General features: G+C 48.9%; 7 protein-coding genes across 7 annotated transcripts; 4 read left to right on the top strand and 3 right to left on the bottom strand.

Annotated features, from left to right (window-relative positions):
• Positions 1-7: 7 nt before the first annotated feature.
• On the top strand, positions 8-6,129 carry T310_1901 (Vacuolar protein sorting protein (VPS11); the record flags this gene model as incomplete). Its single annotated transcript, XM_013475247.1, has 10 exons — positions 8-2,191; positions 2,617-2,845; positions 2,891-2,967; positions 3,037-3,333; positions 3,386-4,012; positions 4,064-4,297; positions 4,358-4,615; positions 4,702-5,247; positions 5,300-5,698; positions 5,755-6,129. The coding sequence occupies 10 exons, from the start codon at positions 8-10 to the stop codon at positions 6,127-6,129; spliced, it is 5,226 nt and encodes a 1,741-aa protein (XP_013330701.1).
• A 590-nt stretch (positions 6,130-6,719) lies between these two features.
• On the top strand, positions 6,720-8,934 carry T310_1900 (uncharacterized protein; the record flags this gene model as incomplete). The annotated part of the gene is made up of 2 exons (XM_013475246.1): positions 6,720-7,041; positions 7,121-8,934. 2 exons carry the CDS (start codon positions 6,720-6,722, stop codon positions 8,932-8,934), a joined length of 2,136 nt encoding a protein of 711 aa, XP_013330700.1.
• Positions 8,935-9,680: 746 nt separating this feature from the next.
• On the bottom strand, positions 9,681-10,840 carry T310_1899 (Chitin deacetylase; the record flags this gene model as incomplete). Its single annotated transcript, XM_013475245.1, has 2 exons — positions 9,681-10,504; positions 10,561-10,840. 2 exons carry the CDS (start codon positions 10,838-10,840, stop codon positions 9,681-9,683), a joined length of 1,104 nt encoding a protein of 367 aa, XP_013330699.1.
• Positions 10,841-11,293: 453 nt separating this feature from the next.
• T310_1898 (uncharacterized protein) lies at positions 11,294-12,569 on the bottom strand (the record flags this gene model as incomplete). The annotated part of the gene is made up of 5 exons (XM_013475244.1): positions 11,294-11,368; positions 11,533-11,657; positions 11,853-11,880; positions 12,010-12,228; positions 12,378-12,569. The coding sequence occupies 5 exons, from the start codon at positions 12,567-12,569 to the stop codon at positions 11,294-11,296; spliced, it is 639 nt and encodes a 212-aa protein (XP_013330698.1).
• A 1,222-nt stretch (positions 12,570-13,791) lies between these two features.
• On the top strand, positions 13,792-17,392 carry T310_1897 (Protein required for cell viability; the record flags this gene model as incomplete). The annotated part of the gene is made up of 4 exons (XM_013475243.1): positions 13,792-13,876; positions 13,918-14,145; positions 14,182-14,470; positions 14,524-17,392. The coding sequence occupies 4 exons, from the start codon at positions 13,792-13,794 to the stop codon at positions 17,390-17,392; spliced, it is 3,471 nt and encodes a 1,156-aa protein (XP_013330697.1).
• Positions 17,393-18,171: 779 nt separating this feature from the next.
• T310_1896 (RNA lariat debranching enzyme) lies at positions 18,172-20,578 on the bottom strand (the record flags this gene model as incomplete). The annotated part of the gene is made up of 3 exons (XM_013475242.1): positions 18,172-20,274; positions 20,352-20,453; positions 20,525-20,578. The coding sequence occupies 3 exons, from the start codon at positions 20,576-20,578 to the stop codon at positions 18,172-18,174; spliced, it is 2,259 nt and encodes a 752-aa protein (XP_013330696.1).
• Positions 20,579-20,943: 365 nt separating this feature from the next.
• T310_1895 (Zinc finger protein ZPR1) lies at positions 20,944-23,430 on the top strand (the record flags this gene model as incomplete). Its single annotated transcript, XM_013475241.1, has 4 exons — positions 20,944-21,430; positions 21,550-21,614; positions 21,819-22,061; positions 22,117-23,430. The coding sequence occupies 4 exons, from the start codon at positions 20,944-20,946 to the stop codon at positions 23,428-23,430; spliced, it is 2,109 nt and encodes a 702-aa protein (XP_013330695.1).
• Between the last annotated feature and the right edge of the window lie 53 nt (positions 23,431-23,483).

Raw genomic sequence — 23,483 nt, 5'->3', positions numbered from 1 at the left:
AGCCCCGATGCCCCTCCGCCGACCGACTTCGCCTCTTATCCTCGAAGAGCTGTCGACCAATGATTCCGATATAGATGACGTGCTTGGATCGGACGATGAACTGGACGAGTCGACCCGTGCTGCGAAGCGGAGGAGGATCGAGAAGCTGGGCGAGTCCTACCTGCAAGGAAAGCCACTCTTCATTGCTTCCGCTTCGCTCAGGGGTCCATTCGACGATGGCTGGGTCAATCCGTGGAAGAAGCAGAGGAAGCAATGGCGGGATTCGCTAAGCAATCTCAAGAAGATCAATTCTTGCGCAAAGACAGCTCCTGTGGAAGGACGGGTGATACCAGAAACCGATGTCAAGAAACGCTGTACCGAAGAGCCTTCAGCAACCATGGGGAGAGGCAACCAGCCCGGAGAAATAGTTAGGAAGAGAAGCACTGTCTTCCCAGGACCAGAAACAGATAACCACGGGGGTTCAGAAGTCTCAAATCCGCGTGAGGCTTCCGTAGCTTCAGGGGCTTCATCCAACGCTCGGAAAAAGCAAAGAAGATCGCTACCTTGGATCGAAAACACCACGGCATCGACAGAATCAGGACCAAATTCTTCTGATAGAACATTCAAAAGTGATTGGCTGAGAAAATCTAACATGACCATCAATGTTCGTGATGTAGATCCACCAAAATCTCCTACTCCTCTCTATGCAGGCCGCCGTGATAGAGTCAAGGAGATTGCAAAGAAAAGTTCTCAAACAGCGACTTCTCCAACTTCCTCTCGAAATATTCCCTCATGGCCCGCAGATTTATGTGGTGCTAAGAGGAAACCTTCCCCACGTGATTCCTCGAATGCATCGCACGCCTCAGGACTCTCGCCGCAACGAGACGCTCGTGGTGCAGTTCAGCCCCCAATCGTGGATGAGGCTGATGCCTCTCGACCCCAGGGAAAATCTATTGCTCCCGCTCTACAACATGCTGTAGCAGATCCTGCCGAGAATCGATCTAGACGATCCTCGGTGTACATTGTTCCGCCGTCCTCGCACCTTCCAGAGTTTAGGTATCGTCGACCCAAGAATCCTGTTCAACCTGAGGAGTTTTCCTCGAGCCCATCAAAGTGGACGCGGGCTGCAGATGGAGATGTGTCTGGTATGACTGGGCCTCAAAGAGAGATAAGTGTTCAGGAGGCCAAGGAGCTTCCAAGCTCTGCACGCGGTTCTTCAAACCAAAAGCACGACTCGATATGTCCTAATGACCATGGTCGTAGACCAGATTCTACCCGACTGCGAGCAAGCATTGGGCCAGGTGCAGAACCTTCCGGATCGAGGAATCTTGCTTCGAACTCAACAGGAAGTGAACAAATCCCATCGGCTCAAGTAGTGCCAGGAAATCAAGGACTGTCTGATCGTATGATTTCGCTGCATTCAACTGAGCTGCATGGTGAGCGAGGTACGCAGAATGACCGGGAAGATGACGATGCACAGATTTCCACACAGGCAGCCTTACTGCTTGCGCAAAAATCTTTTCAAGATGATCTTACAACACCAAAATGCGGAATTCAACCCAAGTCTGCTGCTAGTCATCCAGACCACCAGTCCACTGCCAACAGGATCACACCGTTCTCTCACATTAACACAACACCGGAGCGACACAGTGACAATGTTCCAATGACAGCTAGAACTGAGAGATTCCAAGCACTGAATACCCAGGCCATGATTGATGCAGTTACACCATTTACCTTCAGCACATCCAAGAAGTCTGAACCTTGGATGGAACCAGGATCTGGTCTTACAAAGACTCTATCAAGCCTTAAGCGACGAAAGAAGACATGCTTTGCGCTGTCGTCGTCTCCGCCTCGAAGTGTCTCATCTTCTTCAGATGGTGGTCTTCAGCAGCAAGATGCACCAGCCCATGCGATCCCTGGCAAAAACGTGGAAGCGTCACAAATTGCAGCTACCGGGTTCGACCAGGTAGAGACCGAGAACTCAGTACAGGGGTCATCTCATGCCCTCCAGTTGACATTATCTGGCTCAACGCCTACAACAGAACAACAGGATGGCCAGGGATTGCTTGGTGGAATGGATTCATTTAATATAAATCAGGTGATCCAAGACGCAGGGAGCTGGCTCCAGCAAAGCTGGGAAGTTGAAAAAGAATTGAGGCGTTGCAGTGGTCAAAGCGCCCAGTCTTCCTCTACACAGACTCAGAGGGCGGCAGTGAGTGTTGATACCCTCACCTAGGCCTACAACAGTACGGTTGCGATTGTGGGTGGTTTTTCTGGTTTTTGATGCCGGTCATCAATCTGCTCTATCTATCTTTAGCGCCTAATGTGATAGGCAACATGTTGGGTTGTATTAAACGGGCTTCATTCTGTACATATACCAGAATTGCAGTAGTATAGATACCTTCATAATAAAGCAATAGTACAAATTTAACTTTAGTATTCGATTAGTAAAATCACAGAATTGATGCCTTTGCAACACTTCATGGCTCCATTGTATTACTATTCATGAAGCTCGCATCTTGGTTGAACATTGATGAAGGCTTCAGTTGACTTAGGATGAAGCATTGTTCATGTCTCTTGGCATTTTTGATCAATTCACTAAATAAAAGAAAGATAGGAAAACAAATGTATATATAGACCACGTTCGTTTTAATTAAAACTTTCATGAGTGTGCTGATGTTTAACCTCCCGGCAGACTGGTTGGGTACGTCAGATAAGCACGGGTGGGACAACTGCCTAGCGCCACGCGGAGCTCCATCCAACACTGTTTCCACTCCGCCTGGAGCTCTGCGACAACCCATCTTCAACCCCCGCGCATATCATTGCTGCTCATGGCGCGGGTTCAAGGCAAATGGCTCTGACTTCGGTACGACATCTCTGTGTCTGTCGTCATAGATTTCGACTCACATAGTGAAACAGTGGAAAACATTCAACTTCTTTGAAGTCTCGCAAGTCAAGCTTCCAGAGGAGAGCTCCTCGGTGTTCAACGTACGCTTCTGCCTCCAGCCTGACGCCTTTTGTGACTTCGACTGTCCTACTGACATATTTCCATTCTAGGATGACGTTGCTTGCCTTTGCACCGGCTCCGATAACCTCTTCCTTGGCACCAATGATGGAGTCGTCCATATCGTGTCGTCATCCTTTAAGGTTGTCCGCTCGTTCAAGGCCCACGATGCGGGTTCCATCAGGCATATGAAGCAGGTTGAGGGCACATCGCTTCTAGTTACAATCGCGGAGGATCTACCGAACGAGCCCGTCCTCAAGGTCTGGGCGCTTGACGAGATCGGGAAGAAAACCGGGGCACCGCGCTGTCTTTCGACGTTATCTGTGCAGAACGGCAGGAGACCATTTCCAGTTAGTATATCGCGCCCTCTGTGGATAGTGCCATACATGCTGATTATCGAAGGTGTCTGCTTTTGCAGCTCTAGATGATCTGTCCCAGCTTGCTGTAGGGTTCGCGAATGGCTCCGTCGCCATCATCCGGGGCGATTTAATCAATGACCGTGGTGCGAGACAACGTATTGTCTTTGAGTCTGAGGAGCCTATTACGGGGCTGGAAACGCAAAGGGGTCACACGACGATTTTGTACATCGCTACTACCAATCGAATCCTCACATTGACAATCGCTGGACGGGGCCAGGGACAACCTGCACGAGTGTTGGAAGACGCCGGCTGCGGACTTGGCTGTATGGCCTTGGAAAAGGAGACGGGAGACATTCTGATTGCTAGGGAGGATGCTATCCACACCTATGGACCCCGTGGACGTGGGCCCAGTTATGCTTTTGACAGCCCCAAGTCCTCGCTTAATCTTTTCAGAGGTTATGTTGCCTTGGTGTGCCCACCGAAAACTTCGAAGTCAGATTCCTTGCGGAGGCTTGGCGTGAGTCAGGTTGATGATATCTTCAATACCTCGACTTTCACGCTGCTCGATACGGATTTGAAGTTTATAGCCCATTCGGAGGTCCTTGTCTCTCCTGCAAAGAGCGTATTCACGATATGGGGGGACCTATTTCTCATTACCATTGATGGGAAGGTACATACCATGATCCTATTTTGAAAAGTACTTTGGCTTATATTTTTGCAGATTTATCGCTATCACGAGAAAAGCCTTCAGCAGAAACTCGAGATTTTGTACCAGAGGAATCTTTACATTCTTGCCATCAATCTCGCCCAGAAAGCCGGCGTTGATACTCTGCAACAAAACGTGATTTTCCGCAAATATGGTGATTACTTATATCAAAAAGGGGACTATGATACTGCAATGCAACAATACCTTCGAGCAATCGATAACACTGAGCCCTCTCAAGTTATTCGGAAGGTCAGAATTTCTCTTATCTCCCTATGTTGACCGAATCCTACATATTGACATTGAGGGAAGTTCCTGGACACACAACGGATACATAACCTCATCGAATACTTAGAGGAGTTACATGATCATGAAAGAGCGACCGCAGATCATACTACCTTGCTGTTGAATTGTTATGCGAAGTTGAAAGACACGAGCAAGCTGGACTCCTTCATCAAAGCTCCTGGCGAGCTGAAATTCGATCTCGAAACAGCCATAGCGATGTGTCGTCAAGGCGGATATTTTGAGCAGGCTGCCTACCTCGCCACCAAGCACGGTGAACATGACATGGTCGTGGACATCCTGATTGAAGATTCGCAAAAATATGCAGAGGCGTTGCAATATATTTGGAGGCTTGACGCCGAAGTGGTTCGTAGAAACTGTTGCTATCCATCTGGAATTGGGAGCTGATGTGGAACAAGGCCTATCCAAATCTGATGAAGTATGCTCGTGTCTTGCTAGGACATTGTCCACGTGAGACAACGCAGTTATTCATAGATTACTATACCGGTAGGTACCGGCCGAAGAAGGAAGCGGAGCTTCCTGTGAAGACCGAGACGCAGTCGGGAAGCGCCGTTCAGAACCTGGCAGCTCTGCTGCCCTTGCCTTACGTGGGTACAGGTGGGACAAAAGCACAGCCTTCTGAAGCTCAAGTGACTTCAGAGGAGAAAAGCCTTGACGTAACTCCAACTTATGAAATTCCTAAACCAAGAACTGCCTTTTCCGCGTTCGTCGACCATCCAGACGAGTTCATCACTTTTCTAGAAGCTCTCATTAAACAGGAGTCATTGAAAAAGGAGGACAAAATTGACCTCTACACTACTCTTTTTGAGATGTACCTGGATACTGCGAAAAGAAAGAAAGATGCAAGCGAGAGACAAGAGTGGGAAAACAAAGCCAAGAAATTGATAGAAGGCAAAGATGTAAGGGTTACCTCGATCTCGGAGAATATCATGGATCTGACACAATCGACAGATACCTATCTCAACGTCCAATGTTCTCCTACTCTCAGACCTGTCCAACTTCCGGGAGGGAACAACACTCGTCAGGGAGCAAGAAGGCCTGCGCTCCGACATATTCCGTTCCTACACCGCGGCGAAGGACACTCAGGGTGTGATTAAGGCACTGAGAAAGTATGGACCAGAAGAGCCGCAATTATACATCGATGCTCTAGCGTACTTCACTTCCAGCCCGAAAATTCTGGAAGAAGCGGGGGACGAACTGAATGCTGTCTTGCGAAAAATTGACGAAGACGGACTAATGGCACCATTACAAGTCATTCAAGCGCTGAGCAATAATGCGGTTGTGACAATGGGTATGATAAAGAAATATCTGAGCGATAACATTGAGAGGGAACGCAAGGAGATTTCCACGGTACGTATCATTAGCCCTTGGCCAGTTAGGCGGCAGATAATTGACTTTGCTCGCAGAACCGTCGTTTGATATCCAGTTACAGCAGTGAAACAGAGAGCAAGAAGAAGGAGATTGAGGAATTGGGCACAAAGCCAGTAGTATTCCAGGCGCGTCGCTGCATGTCCTGTGGAGGAAGTTTGGAGTTACCAGTCGTCCACTTTCTTTGCAAGCACTCTTTCCATCAGCGATGTCTGGACAGAACTGATGAGGATGCGGAATGCCCTGTATGTGCGCCACAGCATGCCACGATCAAGGCAATACGAAAACGACAGGTGGAATCGGCGGACCAGCACGATCTCTTCAATAGCGAACTGCATCGCAGCAGAGATCGATTTGGCCTTATCAGCGAATTCTTTGGCCGCGGGGTCATGCGGCCCCAGAAAACTGAATAGTATGATTTGTTTATGATGGAAATTTAAGTGAAACAACGTTTGATGACTCCTGTAAATTGACAAAGCTATCTATATCTATGACAGTAATGTGATATGATGTAGTAACAATGCGATACGAGTGCCACAACATCCATAACTCCCCTCAAGCAACATATCTCTCATCTCTCCCTTTCGGAATCCTCCTCTTGTTACTGTTGGGGATCCCAGGTTCAAAGCGTGCTGTCATGAGTAGAATCCCTGCCTGCCAGATTGGGTAGGAGGGGTTTTCCTGGCATCCATTAATCAGCATAAAAAGCTGGGGGTGTGAACTTTTTCACCATCCGATTTTTTTTTGTCTTCTTCTCGCTCATCTTGATTTTCTTTGCTTCTCCAGCTGCTGTAAGAGTAGGACTGGATTTAGCCATTTCATGACCATGGATTAAAGACAATATGGTCAAGATTGCTAGTGATAAGATATCTATCTCTTATCATCACGTGCACGCGCGTGTCTCTGGCGTCGGCACGCGTTCAATAGGAGTTGCGGCGCAATGCGCAGGTGGAGATCAGTCAACCCACATCAACGCAATTGCACATCCTCATTGTTGCCAGCCATGTCTTTCCAGCGCATAATTCTGGATTCTGATGATGAGGAAGATGCGGGCTCAGACATTGCGACGTCTATTGATCCCTTGCAGGACCCGTCCTCGCAGGAGGATGCGCCAGAGGACAAAGGCCACGATGTGAACGTTAGTTGTTCTTCTGGTGGAAGAGAACTCTTCCAGGCTCCTGATCCCAATTCTGAACTACCCCAGGTTGACTTTGATCGCTTCCTACAGTCTGAATCCTCGGTTATCGGGGACCAGGGGCCCTCTTCATCCCAACAGAGAAGAGAGGAGAGGTGGATACCATCCGAGAATGGAAGCGCCTCAGTCGGTTAGTATTACGAAGATGATTTGAAAAGCAGATTGGCAGATCTATGGCCAAATTGGACGCTGATATTGAAACAACACAGCTGCACTAGTGAGCCAGCATCGTCGTAGCCAGAGAGAAGAACCTGGCAGTCTTTATTCAACAGACATGCAGTACACTCCTGTGGCTGCGACTCCAGAGACAACGGGCTTTGAACTTCCGCCGACTAAGAAATTGAAATGCCATGATACGACGATCGACACCGACGTCATGGCACAGGATGACACTACAACGTCATATGCAATGCAAGATAGCGCTGCAAAAACTTGCGACAGTTCGGAAGCAGCTACTTCTTATAATTACTTTGCATCTTTCCCACCAAAAGAAAATACTACTCAGACCAGTCATCCAGCAGACGAGGGAACGGAGACCTTGCGTCTTACACCCGGTCGGTCCAAGTCTTTGCAGCCCTTTTATGATTCGCCTCCTCCTACGGAACCTTTCTCTTCACTTGCTTCATCCCATCAGAAGCGATCGAAGAGTGATCTGCCGGATAGGAATTCGTCACAAAAATCCTCATCAGCTGTTCAAGATGAGCATCATTCTTCAACGGAGGCGGAAATAACTATAACCAAAAGGAAACGAGGTCGTCCGAAGAAGCAGGCTGTTAATGAGGGAACTGAAGCGCATCTAAAGGAGATCCCTGACAGTGCTGCTAATTCAGACGGACAACCCACTAAGCGCCGACCGGGCCGGCCAAGAAAGGTGGACGTACCCAACAAAGGTAACGATGCAGATCCAGGTGATGCAGAGGGGTGCTCAGCAAATGAGACTACCACTGCCAGTGCAAACCAAGGCAATTGTCATCAAGATTTGATAAGTGAGAACAACGTCTTGAATCATGACGGAGAAGGCAGCAACCAGCTTGGTTCAAACGAGCGTTCCGACGTCCCGCCTCGTTCTAGTCCTGATGACCTGGACCCAGGCCTCCCAGCGGAAATGTATAAACCTCGACCAAGCCGCTCTCGAGCAACACCTTTAGAGGATTATTCCGTATTAAATACGACAGAAGAGCCAGAAAAGGTCAAGAAAAAGAAGATAAAACGGGGCAAAACGACGTCCGCTGTGCTGAGCAAATCTTACGAATCGGACGTCGAAGCTGACGTGCTGTGGATTGAGGACCGGCCAGTCAATAAAACGAGCAAAGAGGAGGGCTTAGAGTCTAATCCTATCGAGCTAGACGGACACGCAGCTGAAAAGGATGCAGGAGAGAATGCGACTGCCACCAGAGAAGAGCAGAATGCCAGGCCGGGCGATTCAGCAAGTTTGCCGTCAACCGAGGCATCCGGCCCTGAGCCTAAAAAGCGTGGACGCAAGAGAAAGAAGACGAACCAAGAGCCTATCACGACGGAGTTACCCAGCGGGGTAGAACCAGCGCAGGAAGCCAACGAACAGAACGTCAAGCATGCCCCGAAGAACGTGCTGCAAGACATTTCAAACCTCCCCAGTCCGATAAAGAACGAGGATAAGAAACCAAAACTGAACCATCGCATTGAGAGTCCCGAAGTCGTCATTGTCGGTGACAGACAAGAAGACGGTCACGGCGGCGATGATAACACCAACACCAATACCACCAACAATAACAACACGATACAATCATCACCCCACAAATCCAGCACAGCTACTTCACCGGACCCTCTCCTCGAGACCCCAAAGAAGATGACAACGACGAAGCAGCTGAACAATGACGAAGCATCACCGGAGAAGACGCCGAGTAACGCTCCGGGATCTGCTGCCGCCACCACCAAAGGACCAGACAAGCATAGCCCAATCGCCAGAACGAGCAAGGTCCCTTTCCGAGTGGGTCTGAGTCGCAAAGCGCGAATCGCGCCTCTTCTCAAAGTGGTGAGGAAGTAAAAGTGAGGAAAAAGCAATTAATTGAGAGTGGGTTTGTGAGTAAGTTATTAATGAGATAATCAGCCGTGGACGATGGGAACAAAGACTGCGTGTGTGTCCCGGCCCTGAAGAAGATCGCTTAACCTGATTTGATTGATTTTACTGGATTTGATGGCAATGATGATGGTAATGATAATGCACTACATACACTGCACATGTCATGTCTGAAACTTGAGAAAAGTCGTTGCTCTAAAAAAGGGGGATCGGAACTTTGCACTCGGGCTCTTGTCCTTGATGTCGGTCAAAAAAGGACCAACCCTTTTTGCTATTACATATGTATATTTTACCGTTTACCTTCCCGGTTCTTTATTTATAGTTTCTTTTTAGTAGTCTGGAAAGGTGGTGTATTTCGACTGCTTCAGAGAAGGAAAGGAAGGCGCTGTCTATTTCTATACTCCGAAGACAATAATAAAGCCATGAAAGCTCAGCCAGGAAAAACAAGAAAAAAAAACCGAATAAGCTCCAGCAATGGAAAATTCCAAGCTGCACTCTATCCCAGTCATTAATCATAATAAAATAACCCATAATGAGCGACAACGACAGTCAGGCTACTTGTTTCCACCGAAAGACAGAAGCTCCCAAATCAAAAAATCCACTGACTCTCAACTCCAGGGGTGCGGTTGCATCTCATACCGGAATCATGGTCCGGGCATTAGCACTGGTCGAGCTGCACTAGTAGAGGAATTTCAGTTTCTGAGATTGAGATCCTAGCGCCTGTAGTCCCAGCGATACCAGAAATCTCTTGGATCATCCAAGCATTCACCGACCGTAACGGCACGATAACCTGCATCGTAAGTCTTTCGAAGAATGTGAGCAGTGAGATTGTGTACGGTCTGCTCATGTACATCATGTGCAATTAACAGAAATGGTCGGCCGGGAGGATTTTGCATCGACATGGCCCTGTCGAAGATATCTTTGGATCGCTGGATGTAGAGAGGGTGATCATTGTTGTAGTCATCCGTGTCTAGATTGAAGTACGTCACATGGTATCCAAATCGATTCATGTCGTCCATGCAGCCTGATTCGGTGGTGCAGCTTGAATAAGGAGGACGTATGTATGTCGGAACACCCCCGAGTATGTTCCGAATAGCAGCCTCATTCTTGAGGATCTGGTCCCGACGTTGCGATGGAGAAATCCTGCTCAAGTCTTGATGGGACCAGGTATGGCTTGCTATTTGATGACCGCTGCGGTGCATACGCTGGATCAATGTACCCCATGGCAAAGTAAAATCGTCGATTTGGCCCTTTCCAGAATTCACACCGGAAATAAAGAAAGTTGCCTTTGCATTGAACGAATCCAGGGTATCAAGAAGGGCACTGGTGTAAATGTTGGGGCCATCATCGAAGGTCAGGGCAATAGTTTTGGGAACAGTACACGAATAGATCTTTTGACCGTATGGTACTGCGCCAATCTGAGGCCGGGGTATATCTGCGGTCGACAGGCCTTGTGGAGTTTTGCTGGCATCGCAGCTGCCATAATCGAGCTGACAGTCCGGTGAGCGACAATGGTCACCCGTAGAACCACAGAATCCTAACAGAAATTTAGCATCAGAGGCGACTTGTCAGGAATAATTGAGAGGAAAATACCTGCAGGTGAGCAGCAAAGGCCATCTTGACAATTGCCCAGTCCGGGGCCGCAACGCGGTCCAAGAGCAGGGTCTATATGGGCTGACAGAATCGTGACGTGCCGGTGTTTATCTCCCAGAGAGCTAACATTCAATGGCGGACCCTTGTAGATTGAAGGACCTTGTGGACTCGAGTCGTTGGGAGGTCGCAACTCTAAGGAATGGGAACGAAGGCCTTCACCAGATGGAGAGAGAACGGCTGCGAGGGTGAAAGGTGACAGAAGAATGAGAAGCAGAGACATACTGATTGATTTCAGATGGCTATAGGCGTTATAAAATGGAGTGAGAAGAATGACTGCGGTATCCTTAATCTCGAGGTGGAATGAGTGTGGTGAATGGCACGAATATTCCGAAGAACAATTTATACAATGTCGACGGAATCGACAGATATACTGTACAGTACATCACATGGTGAGGGAGACAGTTTCCATGAGGAAGGCATGTGGATGTGAAGCATATTAGGAAGGACCACCATTCGGTCTCGAGGAAGGCACTTGCTCGGCCACGACCCAGGCAGGTAGGTACAATATGCACACTCCAAAAATGGGTTCACAGATAATAACACCGGTCACAACTTTGTCTTAATCCGACCGAATACAAATCCCATGCCCATACTTCCAGATCTAATTTTTTTTATCTTAGAAAAGGTTGCGCCTGTCATCCCCGCAGCTGACGACATCAACATGTCGGACTTATCACACCGTATTAAAGCAACTAAGCATTTCCACGCCCATCGTGAACTCGGATCGCAGCAGGCCAGCTGAGTCGACCTGCGACGGTAGTTAGCCATGCTTTCGAAAAAAAAAATATGAAAGGGGGCACTTATAAAAAAAATTGGGCCGTTCCCACGAAGGGAACGGCGATTTCTCCACCGATCTCATCTAGCCAGACATCACACCTCTCATTGTCTTTCGCATTATCGAAGTATACGCACCCTATAGCGAACCCCCTCGAAGAATTGAGACATCGCCTTCAGCGTGGAAGAGTTTGAGCGAATCCTCTGTTTCCTGCACCATCCCGAACCGCCGACCAGACAACCTTTCCAAGCGGGGTGATCATCTTTGACCAAAAAGAACAGGAAGCAGATAGACCAGTCCAGACAAGCCTAAGCTTTGATCCTCACCCGAGAGAGGTCCCTTTCCGGCAATCTGACAACCAGATTCAGTTTGAATCAAATATGAACCCTGTCATGGGAGCCAATGAATGGTGCGACGGATCCGTGAAGATGGTGGAGCCTAATGGCGGAGGACACACTGACAAACTCCGATAAAGACGAGCCAATCTCTCCAAGACAGTATCATGGGTTGCGATAGAATAGCGCACACGTTCAACATGAGTCAGACAGGAAGGTAGTTGATGGCTGGGAGATGGCAACGGGCAAGAGAATCGACCCCCGAGTCCAACCACAAACCTCATCATGCTTGGTTTCCGTAGACAGAACGTGCATCAAATCCTTCCACATTCCCAGTCGCACATCCTTGCCTTGTTTTTCCATCTCCCAAGTCTTACAGTGCTGCAGCGACTTCGGTAGTGCCCAGTTCAGCTCTCCAGCCTCCAGACCCCACAGCTGGGAATACGCCTCCCTTGTGTGTAATACAGCATCCTCAGAGACTAGTTTTTGTTTCCTCTCCTAACGATCAGTGATGCGCAGGAGGGCAAGATGAGAAGCGGACAAAAAAACATCCTCAAAAACCGCTTCATTGTTTCAACGTGGTGACGATGGAAAATCCCATGACACCAATGTCGGCGCCCATCAATCTATTTGTAAGCTGAACTTACAAAGAGATGGTTAACACGGTTGGTCAGGATCCTCGCAACGAGGTTCAAGTCGGTGGCGGTTGCCTTGACTTGAAGTTGGCCAGCAAGCTTGCATCGCAAAAAAAAATGCATCCATCGAGAGGTTGGGTTCGAGAGTAGGGACAGAAGTCCCAGTCTTCCGGAAGTTGGGAACATGCGCGGGAGGGCGGCCATGTAGTGAAAACAGATGGTTGCGACCGGAACAGACAACAAGCCAAAACCTTACGGGCATACACTGGGAATACCAGTCAAGGGAGTCAGGGTCTTCAATTGAGATGTTGGGGACCTCGCTACAACCACACACTTGGCCGGCGCCTGGGTGCGAAGGTAAGTGGCAGCTGATTCCGACGAGTGGATCCCCCATCGCAATTGAGACCTGCTGACTGTTTGTGGGCAAACTGTCGTAACGGCAGTAATTGTTGCGTTCAACGAAACCACGTCTGCCTTCACACCCCTGGCGAGAGGCTGGCGTCGAAATCTCCCAAAGGCGACCCCTTCAAATAGAGGCACCTGGCATGTTCCACCTACTCTCTCCCAAGCGGCTCCCCGACTTGCATGCATGAACCAAACATCCTGTTGTGACCAAGGCGTACTGTCCAGCTTCGATAAACCGACGCGTGTCCCTTTTGGGACTTGAAGACGCATGGTAAACCTTCTTCAATGCCCTGTGACAGGCTCTGGACATCGAATACTTTTGACCGTTCCAATCCGCAAGGACTGAAACGGCTAGTCAGATATTCGACAACCATTACCGTGAGACTCAAACCGACCAGCTACTTAGGGTTAAGTTCCAATCTTCATCCACCTTGAAAGGCCTGGCTCGCACCGGGCAACAAGCGTAGTAGACTCAGGGCCTTTTCAAGGGGCATTGGAAAGCATGAGATGAAGATTGGGAAACTATGTGGAGGATGGAACTGTATAAAAGCGCCTATAAAGGCAAGGGAGTTGTGGAGGAAGAGAGCGAGTAAACAAGGCATTCCACCCGAGCCTTCTGCAGCCTCCTGTGAGGTATCATGGGTCCAATAGAAAAACAGAATAAACAAGGAGCGATCGAATTGGCTGGTAGTTTAAACAGATGATAGCACAGTCACTGTCCGGAATCTCAAGGCATGTCGAGGGTGGTTTGAGAGACGAGAGTTGTGGCAGAGGGATGAGTTCAATGACCAGGCGTTGAAATAGCCCAGGAAGTAAACACGCGGAACTCGAACGCGATACACGACATCACGTGACCCCAATAACTGCTTAGTCAGATATACATCACGTGAAGGCAAATTGAGTCGCTTTGTGACGACAGCAAGAGGCCAGGACGAATATGAACAATAACCAAGGTGCAAGTCAGGAGTCTGTGGCGAGGGAACGCCTGGAGGTCTAAGACTTCTTTGCCGGGTTATCAACCATGACAGATTCAAAATCGCTTAGAGAGATATTTGATGCGGCGAACGAGTTTCTGCGTCCTGTTTTAAAGAGAGGCACGCACTCTGGTATCCTGGACGAACTGACATGAAGCTAACACTTGCATAAGATGAAATCCGGAACGCCCGTGGTAATTCTCTTGTTGAGATTCTGGGCAGACATCTCTCTCCGCAAGTCCAGGAGGAAGATTCTCTGAGATCTCTTGTCATAGAAAAGGCGCTTCTCATCCTCACGGACATCCACCTTGGTTTTGCCACGTCTGTAGAGAACGAGGAATCCTTCTTATCAGCTGACCCCCAGACACAAGATGCTGCTCTTGAAGATGCGAAGCGACGCCGTGTGTTGCATACGCTTCTTGACTTGATCTCTCTAGAAGGAATATATCCGTCGCTTTCCCAAGGAGTGGGAGTTCCTCTAGAAAAGAGAGTGATCTCCAGTCTTCCCACCGGTGTCATTGCTAAACAGGCCTCTGTATCTGCGACAAACAAGCTGCAGAATGAGTCACTTTTGCATCGTATTATAACGCCTCTTGTGGATATTCTGTTCGACGAGCGGCCGGGAATTCAACCACTTGTCCGAGGTCGGATTCTGAGCGATATTTTATGTGGTAGTGCAGATCTAGCATTCAATTCCCAGAGCCTTACGCAGGAGAAGAAGGATAGGTATAAGAGCATGTTTGAAAAGATAATTAATGAGTACGTATGCTCTGGCAAAGTCGTTCAGCCATTTCATATGCTAAGAATGACGGTAGAACATCAACGTCAGTGTTACTGCCAATGCTGTCGGCGTTTCTGCGGCCAGACGCTGCGTCTTGGTTCAAATCTGTTATTTCCACCCGTATTTCCCAGATACCTCTACGGGATGATGGCGTCGTGCAAACAATCTTTTTTCTTGCCTCACAGTTCGCCCCGTCGCTTGGCCAGGACAGCCAGGAGCCGTCATCACAAGGACCTCCTATTACCGTGCAAGCGATTATGCAAACATCGAAGCTGCTTTCTTCCGTTCCTCAGGGAATGGATCCAGCTGCATATTTCCACAATATTGCACCAAAACTATTAGCCTTGCTCGACGGCAATGACCCTGACTTGAAACGTACTGCAGCTTATGTCGTCGGTAGTGGGATACTTGGAAAGAAACAGTATGGTGCTCCTGGTGGAATTGGGCATTCTATATTCGTTGAGCCTCTCTTTAAGGCCGTCACAGCAGAGCTTGATGACTCCTCCAGACGGTGGTTGAGATCATTCGCTCCTCCAGCAGGAGATGTCTCTCCTCGCGATACTGAGGACATTTCGCAGGGAGACATTATGGTTGATGAGCCCGAACTTTCGCTTGCCATCGAGAGACTTGCCACTCTCAGCCTTCAACATCCCAACCCTGGCCTCGTGAAAAGACTAGTCCATCCCATCCTTCTTCCTCTATGGGGACTGGCTTGTTACACCCAAGAGAAGAACAAGAAAGCATGGCACGAAAAAGTCTTTTCCATTATACAGACTTATTTCAGCCTATCAGCCGGCCTCCAACCCCTAAAGAAGATTGTCGACAACCTGCTTTGGAATGGCGGTCCTACGTGGACATACAGGCCGGGCCGGAATGGTGGAATATCATTGCATAAACGCAGCGATTCGAGCTTCAACGTCGTTCAACTGGTGGAGTCTCTGGATTCTCGCGCGGAAAACTTTTCCAAATTGCTAGGCAGTGATCCTCAGAGCGAGGAAAGAACCGGAGACATCTTCCTATATGTCAGCCAGAAATGGCTCATAACGCCATCCAGGAAGCAGCCTGCGCTTAATGAAATAAAAATTATGCGAGATGAAGAAGCGGAGTCTGAGTTCATGACCCAGAAACTTGTGAGCGCCAAGATAGCGGAGAAGCTACTGGATGATTTCAAGGATACTCTATCTCGTCATCCCCTCCGAGTCTTGGAATTGGTTCAGCAGCTTATTGAAAGTGAATTAATCGTGGCAGAGGAACGGGAGAGAAGAAGGAGAGCACGGAGAAGCGGAAAGGCTTCTCTCGAATCGCTTGCTAATATAGTTTCCAGAGAAGAAGATGGTTCGGCAACGGAAGGGGATCAGGCAGAGTCAGCAGAGTCATTGTCAGCGACATTCAGCCTTCTATCAACGATACTCGCTTCTCCAGATTTTTCCATGTCTAAAGCCTTGCTTCCCATCCTTGAGAAGATAAAATCACAGTTGGATCAGCTTCTTCCTAGTCTTCCACCATCACTCTCGACACCGGGAAACACATCATCTATGCTTTTAGAACTGCATATTAGTTTCCCGGAAGGTCAGAAAGATTCAAAACAGGCACCATCAGCGCAGGCATCAGATCTCGAAACTCATCGCCAGGCCTTGAAGAATATCTCATCGTCTCTCCCCCCAGTGCAAGCAGAAGGGCTTTCGCTCCTGTCCAATCTGATTGCCAAATCTTCACCAGTTCTTGACATTCCGTCTACGCTCTCGCTTTTGCTTTCTATAGTCACTGAGCAGAGCTCAGAAAGTGCTGCAAAAGAAGAATTCGTTTACCTAAATGCGATCAAACTGATCGGAAACCTTGCATCGAAGCATCCGCGGACAGTCGTTAAGACGCTGGTCGAGCGATATGCCGACAAAAACGAAGAGAGGACCCTTGACCAAAGGCTGAAAGTTGGCGAAGCCCTTTTGCGAACAATTCAAGATTTGGGGGAAGCTTTGGTCGGCGAGACAGCTCAGATTATCGGAGAGGGCATGATCGCTGTGGCCGGACGAAGAGGGAGAAAGCCTGAAGCACACAAGGCTCGAAAGAGGCAGCTCGAAAAGGAGAGACGAGAAAAAGAGCGCGAGGAACGGGAAGTCGCCATGCCTCCTGGCTGGAAGATCTCCTCGCCTGCGCTGTCAAAACCTGAAGAAAAACAAACATATCCTGAAGATGACGACTCCGAAACGGAGACACCAGAGCAAGCTGAGTACTCGGCCAAAATACTCGCCGCTTGGGCCGCGGGTTCTGCTGCTGATCTGGAGCCCGACGACCTCCGTGTCCGTGCCTCCGCGATATCAATTCTGGCAACAGCGATTCAAACAAACCTTCTTGCTTTGGGGCCTTCCATTGCGTCCTCCGCTGTCGACCTGGCTTTATCCACTTTGACACATGAACCCGGTCCCGAGAGTGCCATACTTCGCCGTGCGAGTGTTGTACTTCTTCTCGATCTTCTTAAGGCCATGGACTCGGCTCGCGAAAACAGAAAAAATGGCAACCTAGGCTTTGGCTTCTCCCTTGCAGATAACAAGGACGGAACTGATGTTAGCGGATCTCGAGGCCCAGCCACGATCGGCAATATTCCAACCATGCTCCGCTCATTAGCCTTTGTGGAGAGCCGAGAAACGGACGGTGTTGTGCGAGGCCACATCCGCGTGCTGATCGAGAGCTTGGAGGCGTGGATGGAGAAGTCGTTACTGTGGGGAATCGGTGTGCATTCGCAGGATAATAATATCAACAATGAACCAAGATTGGAGCTGGGCGATCGGATTGCTGGGCTTGACATTGATCCGTTGGCTGGTCGGGATGGGGATCGACGCGCGAAGCCAAGGATTGAGGAGATTGAGTAGGCAGCATCTAGGAATCCAAGACTTGGTAGTTAGTGCTTGGCGAAGAGATATAAATAATTAAATAAATACCTGTAGTGTGCATATCCGGCATTCAGATGGCTAGTAGGAAAAGAAACTGGAGCGTTTTTGTGAGGACCCGTGATATTCTCTTCGTATTTTCTCTACCTGTCGTCGTGATATCAACTCCAAGTACCTAGGAAGTTGGTTAATTTGGTGGACGGCTTGTTACATAGCGAGTTTACCACTGCTTCGTTTCCTTCAACGGAGACATATTTTCATCAGTTACTGACTACATGCTAAGACTACGAGGCACAAGGCAAATGTCATGCACAATCAATTTCATTCAATTATTCAGTCTATTCTAGTCATTTCGAAACAACATCCCAATTCTATGACAGACACCCTTAAAAAGATTATTCCAGAGAGGAAGTAAACCTTTTTGGGGAAGAAAAAAATCTTCTTCGGTTCCGTCTGCGGGATTGAGATCAAAACAACATGAAGGTCATATTTCATAAAATACATCGCAAAAGCAAGTCATTCGTGAATCTTAAAAAAAAAAAAGCAAATCTGGTAAAAAAGACAGTAGGGAAGAAAGGGTAGAGGTATGATGTGATTAAGGTCGAAGATGTGTTGTTCAGGAGCATAACGAACCCAGAAGATCATCAAGATGATGAAGACTCATGACGCATGCGTTAAGAACAGATTTCCCAAACACATCGATAAGACGAAATGGACAGGAAAGTGGTCATGATCAATACACAAGGCATGACAGGACCACTTTACCATGCACTGTTGACGGGAGGACGTCCACCTCTTCCACGACTCGGACCTCCCCAGCCGCCACCGCGTCCACGTCCTCCACTACGGCCAAAACGACCACCGCCACCTGGACGCCCTCTGTGAGAATTCCTGTCGGTATCTGGGCGTGGACCAGCAGCCATACGTGCTTGGCGTTCCTCGTCGGTCAGATAGAATTTGTTCGGGATACCGATGAGGTTGCAGAATTCCGCAGTCTGGGGATTGTTGTACTCCTGTGGCATAACCGTGTTCGTAATTGGCACACTGGGATCATAGACTGGCGCCGTGATGGTGAAGTTTTCCGGAACAGTCATCTTTCCAGCTTTGACGACATGTTCTTCGATCCACTTTTCTTCCTCCATGATACGTTGCCTGTAGTGTTGGTCCCCTTTGTCAAGAGGCACCCTAGCATTGGGATCACCAAGGGTCAAATCGTCTGCAAAGACACGTGTGATCGCTAGCCACTCCTTGTCATATTGTAAACGGTACGGGCGGTCCTGCTGGACGCCTTCCTGATCAGATATGGCGGAGAATTCAACCAGTTGAAGGAATTGGCGCCCTGGAAGACACTTGTCCAACGCCAAAAACTCGGTCGTCGTGTTTGAGATCGCTTCTGGCAAAGGATCATGTACTACGGTACTAGGCCGCTGAAAACTTGCAGGGAGCTGCTGTCGAAGATCCTCCGACACACCCTCGTCCTCTCTGGGCTGATCCTGCTTCAAGGACTGAGTACTAGCAGCTGGGGTATTGGTCTCTGCATTGGGAATTGCATGCGCATTTGATGTAGCAACTCTCTGCTCGCTGGTCGCGTCGCCGGTGGTGTTGTCTTGAGTAGGACTGCCATCATCACTACTGAGGTCAAGATCAATCTCATCAGAATTCTTCACTGTGGTCTGCTCGACTTTAGGACGTTTGCTCTCAGGTTCTTCGCTAAATCCAGTCTTTCTGACGCCGGTAACTTTCCGGGACGTCATGTCTTCATTGACATTAACCTTACGCCACGTGAGTTGATGAGCAGTCTCGGCGGCGGTGTTGCGAGTTGTCTGGCTTTCTTCCCTTTCCTGCAGATATCGCTGATAATCTTGGGCTTCCTGCCTCGCAGCGACAGTATGGAAATTCTGCCATGCAGAAATTGAAGACTTGAGAACGTCCGACTGACTAGATTTGGGATCGATCACATTTTTAGCAGTCGCATTCGTTTGGGAGGGACCAGGATCTGAGACACTTCGGGATCCCAGAGGCTGAGATGCTTTTGAACCCGTGTTGTCTTGGTCAATCATCTGATCCTTCTCACTGTTCATAGATTTGTTATCAGGAAGATCAGCCATAGTCTCTTCTGGTACGTCTCCTTCAGTGCTGTTATCGTTCTGCAAAGGTCCAGACTCTACAGAGAGCAATGCTCCATCAAGACCGCAAGCATAAGGAAGTTTTGAAGTGTCCTCTTGAGCCGAGTCCCGATCGCCAGATTTTCCATTCTCCGGAGACACGTATTTGCCGTGAGCAATGGACGCGGCGAATTTGATGTGCAGATGCGCCGAAAACCAATAGCGCGGACGAAGTCGATCGAGGACGTACTTCGCAGCTGTACTGCCCAGTCTCCCCGCTTGGGAATCCTCTCTGAAACCATTCTTGAGTCGGAAAAGTTGTTCGTAGTCACCACAGTACTCAACCTTCTTCGGCCAATCGTGAGAAAGGCCAAGATCGACTTGAGTACGGATCTGGAGAAGCTTGCGAACATCAAGCTCTCGGACATGATAGATGGATTGAATTTCATCACGATTGTAGGGCAATCTTTCAAAATGAGGCTTCCTGTAGTCATACCCTTTCCAAATGCCGGACAACCCTGCAATGCGTAGCGGCCCACAACGAATGACATTGGCAGCACCCATGTAGTAAATATTGGGTGCCACCCATCCTCCGTAGTAGAGCTCGAAGAGATGATTGCTTGCTTCATGGTTGCCACCGATGAAAATGGTCAAGTACGGCGCAGTTCGCTTACCGCTATAGTACTCGTGGAAATCACCAATTTCCCTGTACTTGTGAGGCACTGACATACAGTTGAGATCGTAAGAATTTCTAACGGCCTGATCAATGGGTTAGAATAATAACTTCGATGAAGTCCAAGAAGTCGAGCAAGAAGAAAAAAAAAGTGATTCCTTACTTGAAAATCGCCCCCGATGATAACCAAGTCAACCCCATCCCAGCCTTTAGATTTGGCAGCATGCTCCACTGCCGCATAGATGTCATGGAGTTTTCCATGTCCCTGGATTTCAAGTGGTCAGTCCAAGCACCCATAAGTCCAGAACATCGCAAAATGAAAATATCGGCACTTACACAGCCTTCGAGGGCCACACGAAGACCTGGACCTTGAGAAACAGGATGATCCATGGTCAAGTAGCATCCATAGTCACAAGCGGTAGCAGAAGAGAACAGCTTTAGGTGAGAAAGATCCCACCTGGTGGTGTGTAAGAAAGAATTGATTAGGCAGAAATGATGATTAGGGCATGGATGAAGAAAACTCTGATGGCTGGTAAAGGAGATAATTATTGTGGCTGTCAGGTTTGCTGGGTTTGTTTGTGGTGGTCAAGTGAAGGGAAGGCCGAGATGACAGCTGCGGAAGACAGTGAAATCTGAACAGTCAAAAAATCTGGGTGACCCGACAACAATCGCCATCATCAACTTTTCACCATCATGTCAATGTGATAGCAGTTGCAGGATTTAAAAAGATAAGTCTGTGTTTATTTTTAATTATCATGTCTAGTGAATCTGGCCTGCGACTTAACTTCCTCAGAAATTCTGCCACTTTTCTGAGTTCGCAAAGCCCATCTACTGCCGCTCATCTTATAGCCGTCCACAACCACATTCTTCATGAAGATTTCAAACCTCTGAAACCACGACAGCATGAAAGCTTTTGTGGTGCATGTGGCAGTCCAAGAAAGCCAGAATACACCAAGACAATAAAGATCGGACAGAAGGGCAAAGCACGTGCTTCTCAGTCACTGTCAAAGGAAACCCAACGCAGCATCCAGGGTGGCGCCATTGTCTACAAATGCCTACGATGCCACAAACGGACTGTACTACAGCAACAAAATGCAAAACCGCAAAAGCTTCATAGCACTCCTCCGACCCAAGAAGCCTCGACACTCACAAAATCTTCCACTGAGAAGTCCTCATCTCAGCCTGTCTCAGAGACACCAGCAGTTCCCACAGTCCCTAAATCCACCTCTGAGAATGCCAGCAGTAAGAAGAGGGCTAAAGCAAGGAAGCAGGCAGGCCTCCAAGCTCTCGTAGCTTCCAAACAGCGCTCACAGGCTGCGAATAGCGCATCATCGTCGCTTGATCTGTTTGACTTCCTGCAGCAGTGAATTGGATGCCAAGCTCGGATAATCGGCGTCCTGGTTCCGATGCTGCTCTGCCCTTCTGGGTTAGCGCGGGGCTGGAGGACTGGGCGCTGATTCAACCCCGCCACGGACACAGCAGCGAACCACAAGGAAGGTTCCGGCGGTTGCTAGATTTTCTTTATTAATAGAGCGGTGGAATGTGAAGTCGCAAACTGACTCAGGAACACTCCTCCTCCATAAGAACTCGCTGTTCTGGAGACCCTGCTATCACATTCTTGACTTGACAGGACTCTGCTTTCCTCATACTGCAAGATCTACACAAGGTCGCAGTTATGTCCAAAGACGAGAACGCTGTGTCTGCGGCAGTATCAGAGAACGCCCCCGAACAGACGGGTGGCGTACCGGACTCGGCGACTCAGAAACAGGACCAGAATGAGTCCCAGTTTCAGAAGATTGGAGAGATCGTGGAGAGGGACGAGGATACGGGCTTGGTGCAAGTCGAGAGTCTTTGCATGAACTGCCATGAAAACGTATGTTCTACTGCCCAAAGCTTTCCTACAGAATTGATGCTAACTATCCGCGCAGGGTACCACCAAGCTCCTATTGCTCCGCGTCCCGTTTTTCCGCGATATCATTCTGGAATCTTTTGAATGCCCTCACTGCTACTTCAAGGACAATTCCGTGAAGTCGGCGGATCAGATACAACCGCTGGGTACGAAATACACTCTAGATGTGGAGAACGAAGAAGACCTTCAACGTCAAGTGATCAAGAGCGATACGGCCATTTTCAGGATTGAGACACTGGACCTTGAGATGCCTAAGGGCGAAAGCCAGCTGACAAATGTCGAGGGAATATTGCTAAAGATTCATTCCTCGCTTGAAAGTGAGCAGCCATTGAGGAGAGTCCAGGCGCCTGAACTTTACAATGCTCTTGAGCCGATCATTCAGAGGATTGGGCAGATGTTGAACAGAGAGGCTTTCCCATTTACCATTTCACTGGATGACCCGACTGGCAATTCTTGGATTGCTCCCACGACTCATGACAGGGGAAACAAGTATAGGCGCAGGGACTACCGTCGAACTCACGAGCAAAATGAGCAACTGGGAATTGCTGCAGACCCGGAGGCTATTCGCCATGAAACCACTCTGCTGACCCAAAGCGCCGGAGACCCTGAGGATCTCGACATCGTTGACGGAAAGGTCTACACCCTTCCCGCAGAATGTCCAGGCTGCGCCAAGGCGTGCGTGGTCAACATGCAAAAAGTCAGCATCCCGTATTTCAAGGAAGTCTTTATTTGGAGCACTGTTTGCGACCACTGTGGATACCGAACGAATGAGGTCAAGACCGGTGGCGAGATTCCTGAGAAGGGCAAGAGGATCACCCTCAAAGTGGAAAAGATCGAGGATCTGTCTCGCGATATTCTCAAGTCCGACACTTGCGCATTGTACAGTGAGGAGCTGGACATGTCCGTTCAGCCCGGTACTTTGGGCGGACGGTTCACCACTGTGGAAGGTCTCTTGACTGAGGTTCGCGATCAGCTGCACGGACAAATCTTCGATGTGGATGACACCGAACATAAGGGTGGCGACTCCATGACTGCTACCGACAAGGAGACGTGGACTCGTTTCTTTGACCGACTCGACGCTGCCATCAGGGGAGACCTGAAGTTTGTCATCACGCTCGAAGACCCTCTTGCCAACAGCTACGTGCAAAGTCTGCACGAGCCCGATCCCGATCCACAGATGCACATCGAAGAATACACCCGGACTGAGGAAGAAGAGGATGAACTTGGGCTGAAGGACATGAAGGTGGAGGGATACGAAGAGGATGCCGAGGTCGAGGCGCAGAACAAGGAGAACAAGGAGGGTGAAGAGACCCAGAAGGAAGAGGGGGCTTAAGCCAAGAAATGCTCGACTAGGTTTCTTTCCTGAACTCATGATATCATCATGCT

This window comes from Rasamsonia emersonii, assembly GCF_000968595.1.
Source record: "Rasamsonia emersonii CBS 393.64 chromosome Unknown ctg1118621760005, whole genome shotgun sequence".
Taxonomy (NCBI): Eukaryota; Fungi; Ascomycota; class Eurotiomycetes; order Eurotiales; family Trichocomaceae; genus Rasamsonia; species Rasamsonia emersonii.
This window is presented reverse-complemented; position numbering and strand designations above follow the sequence as displayed.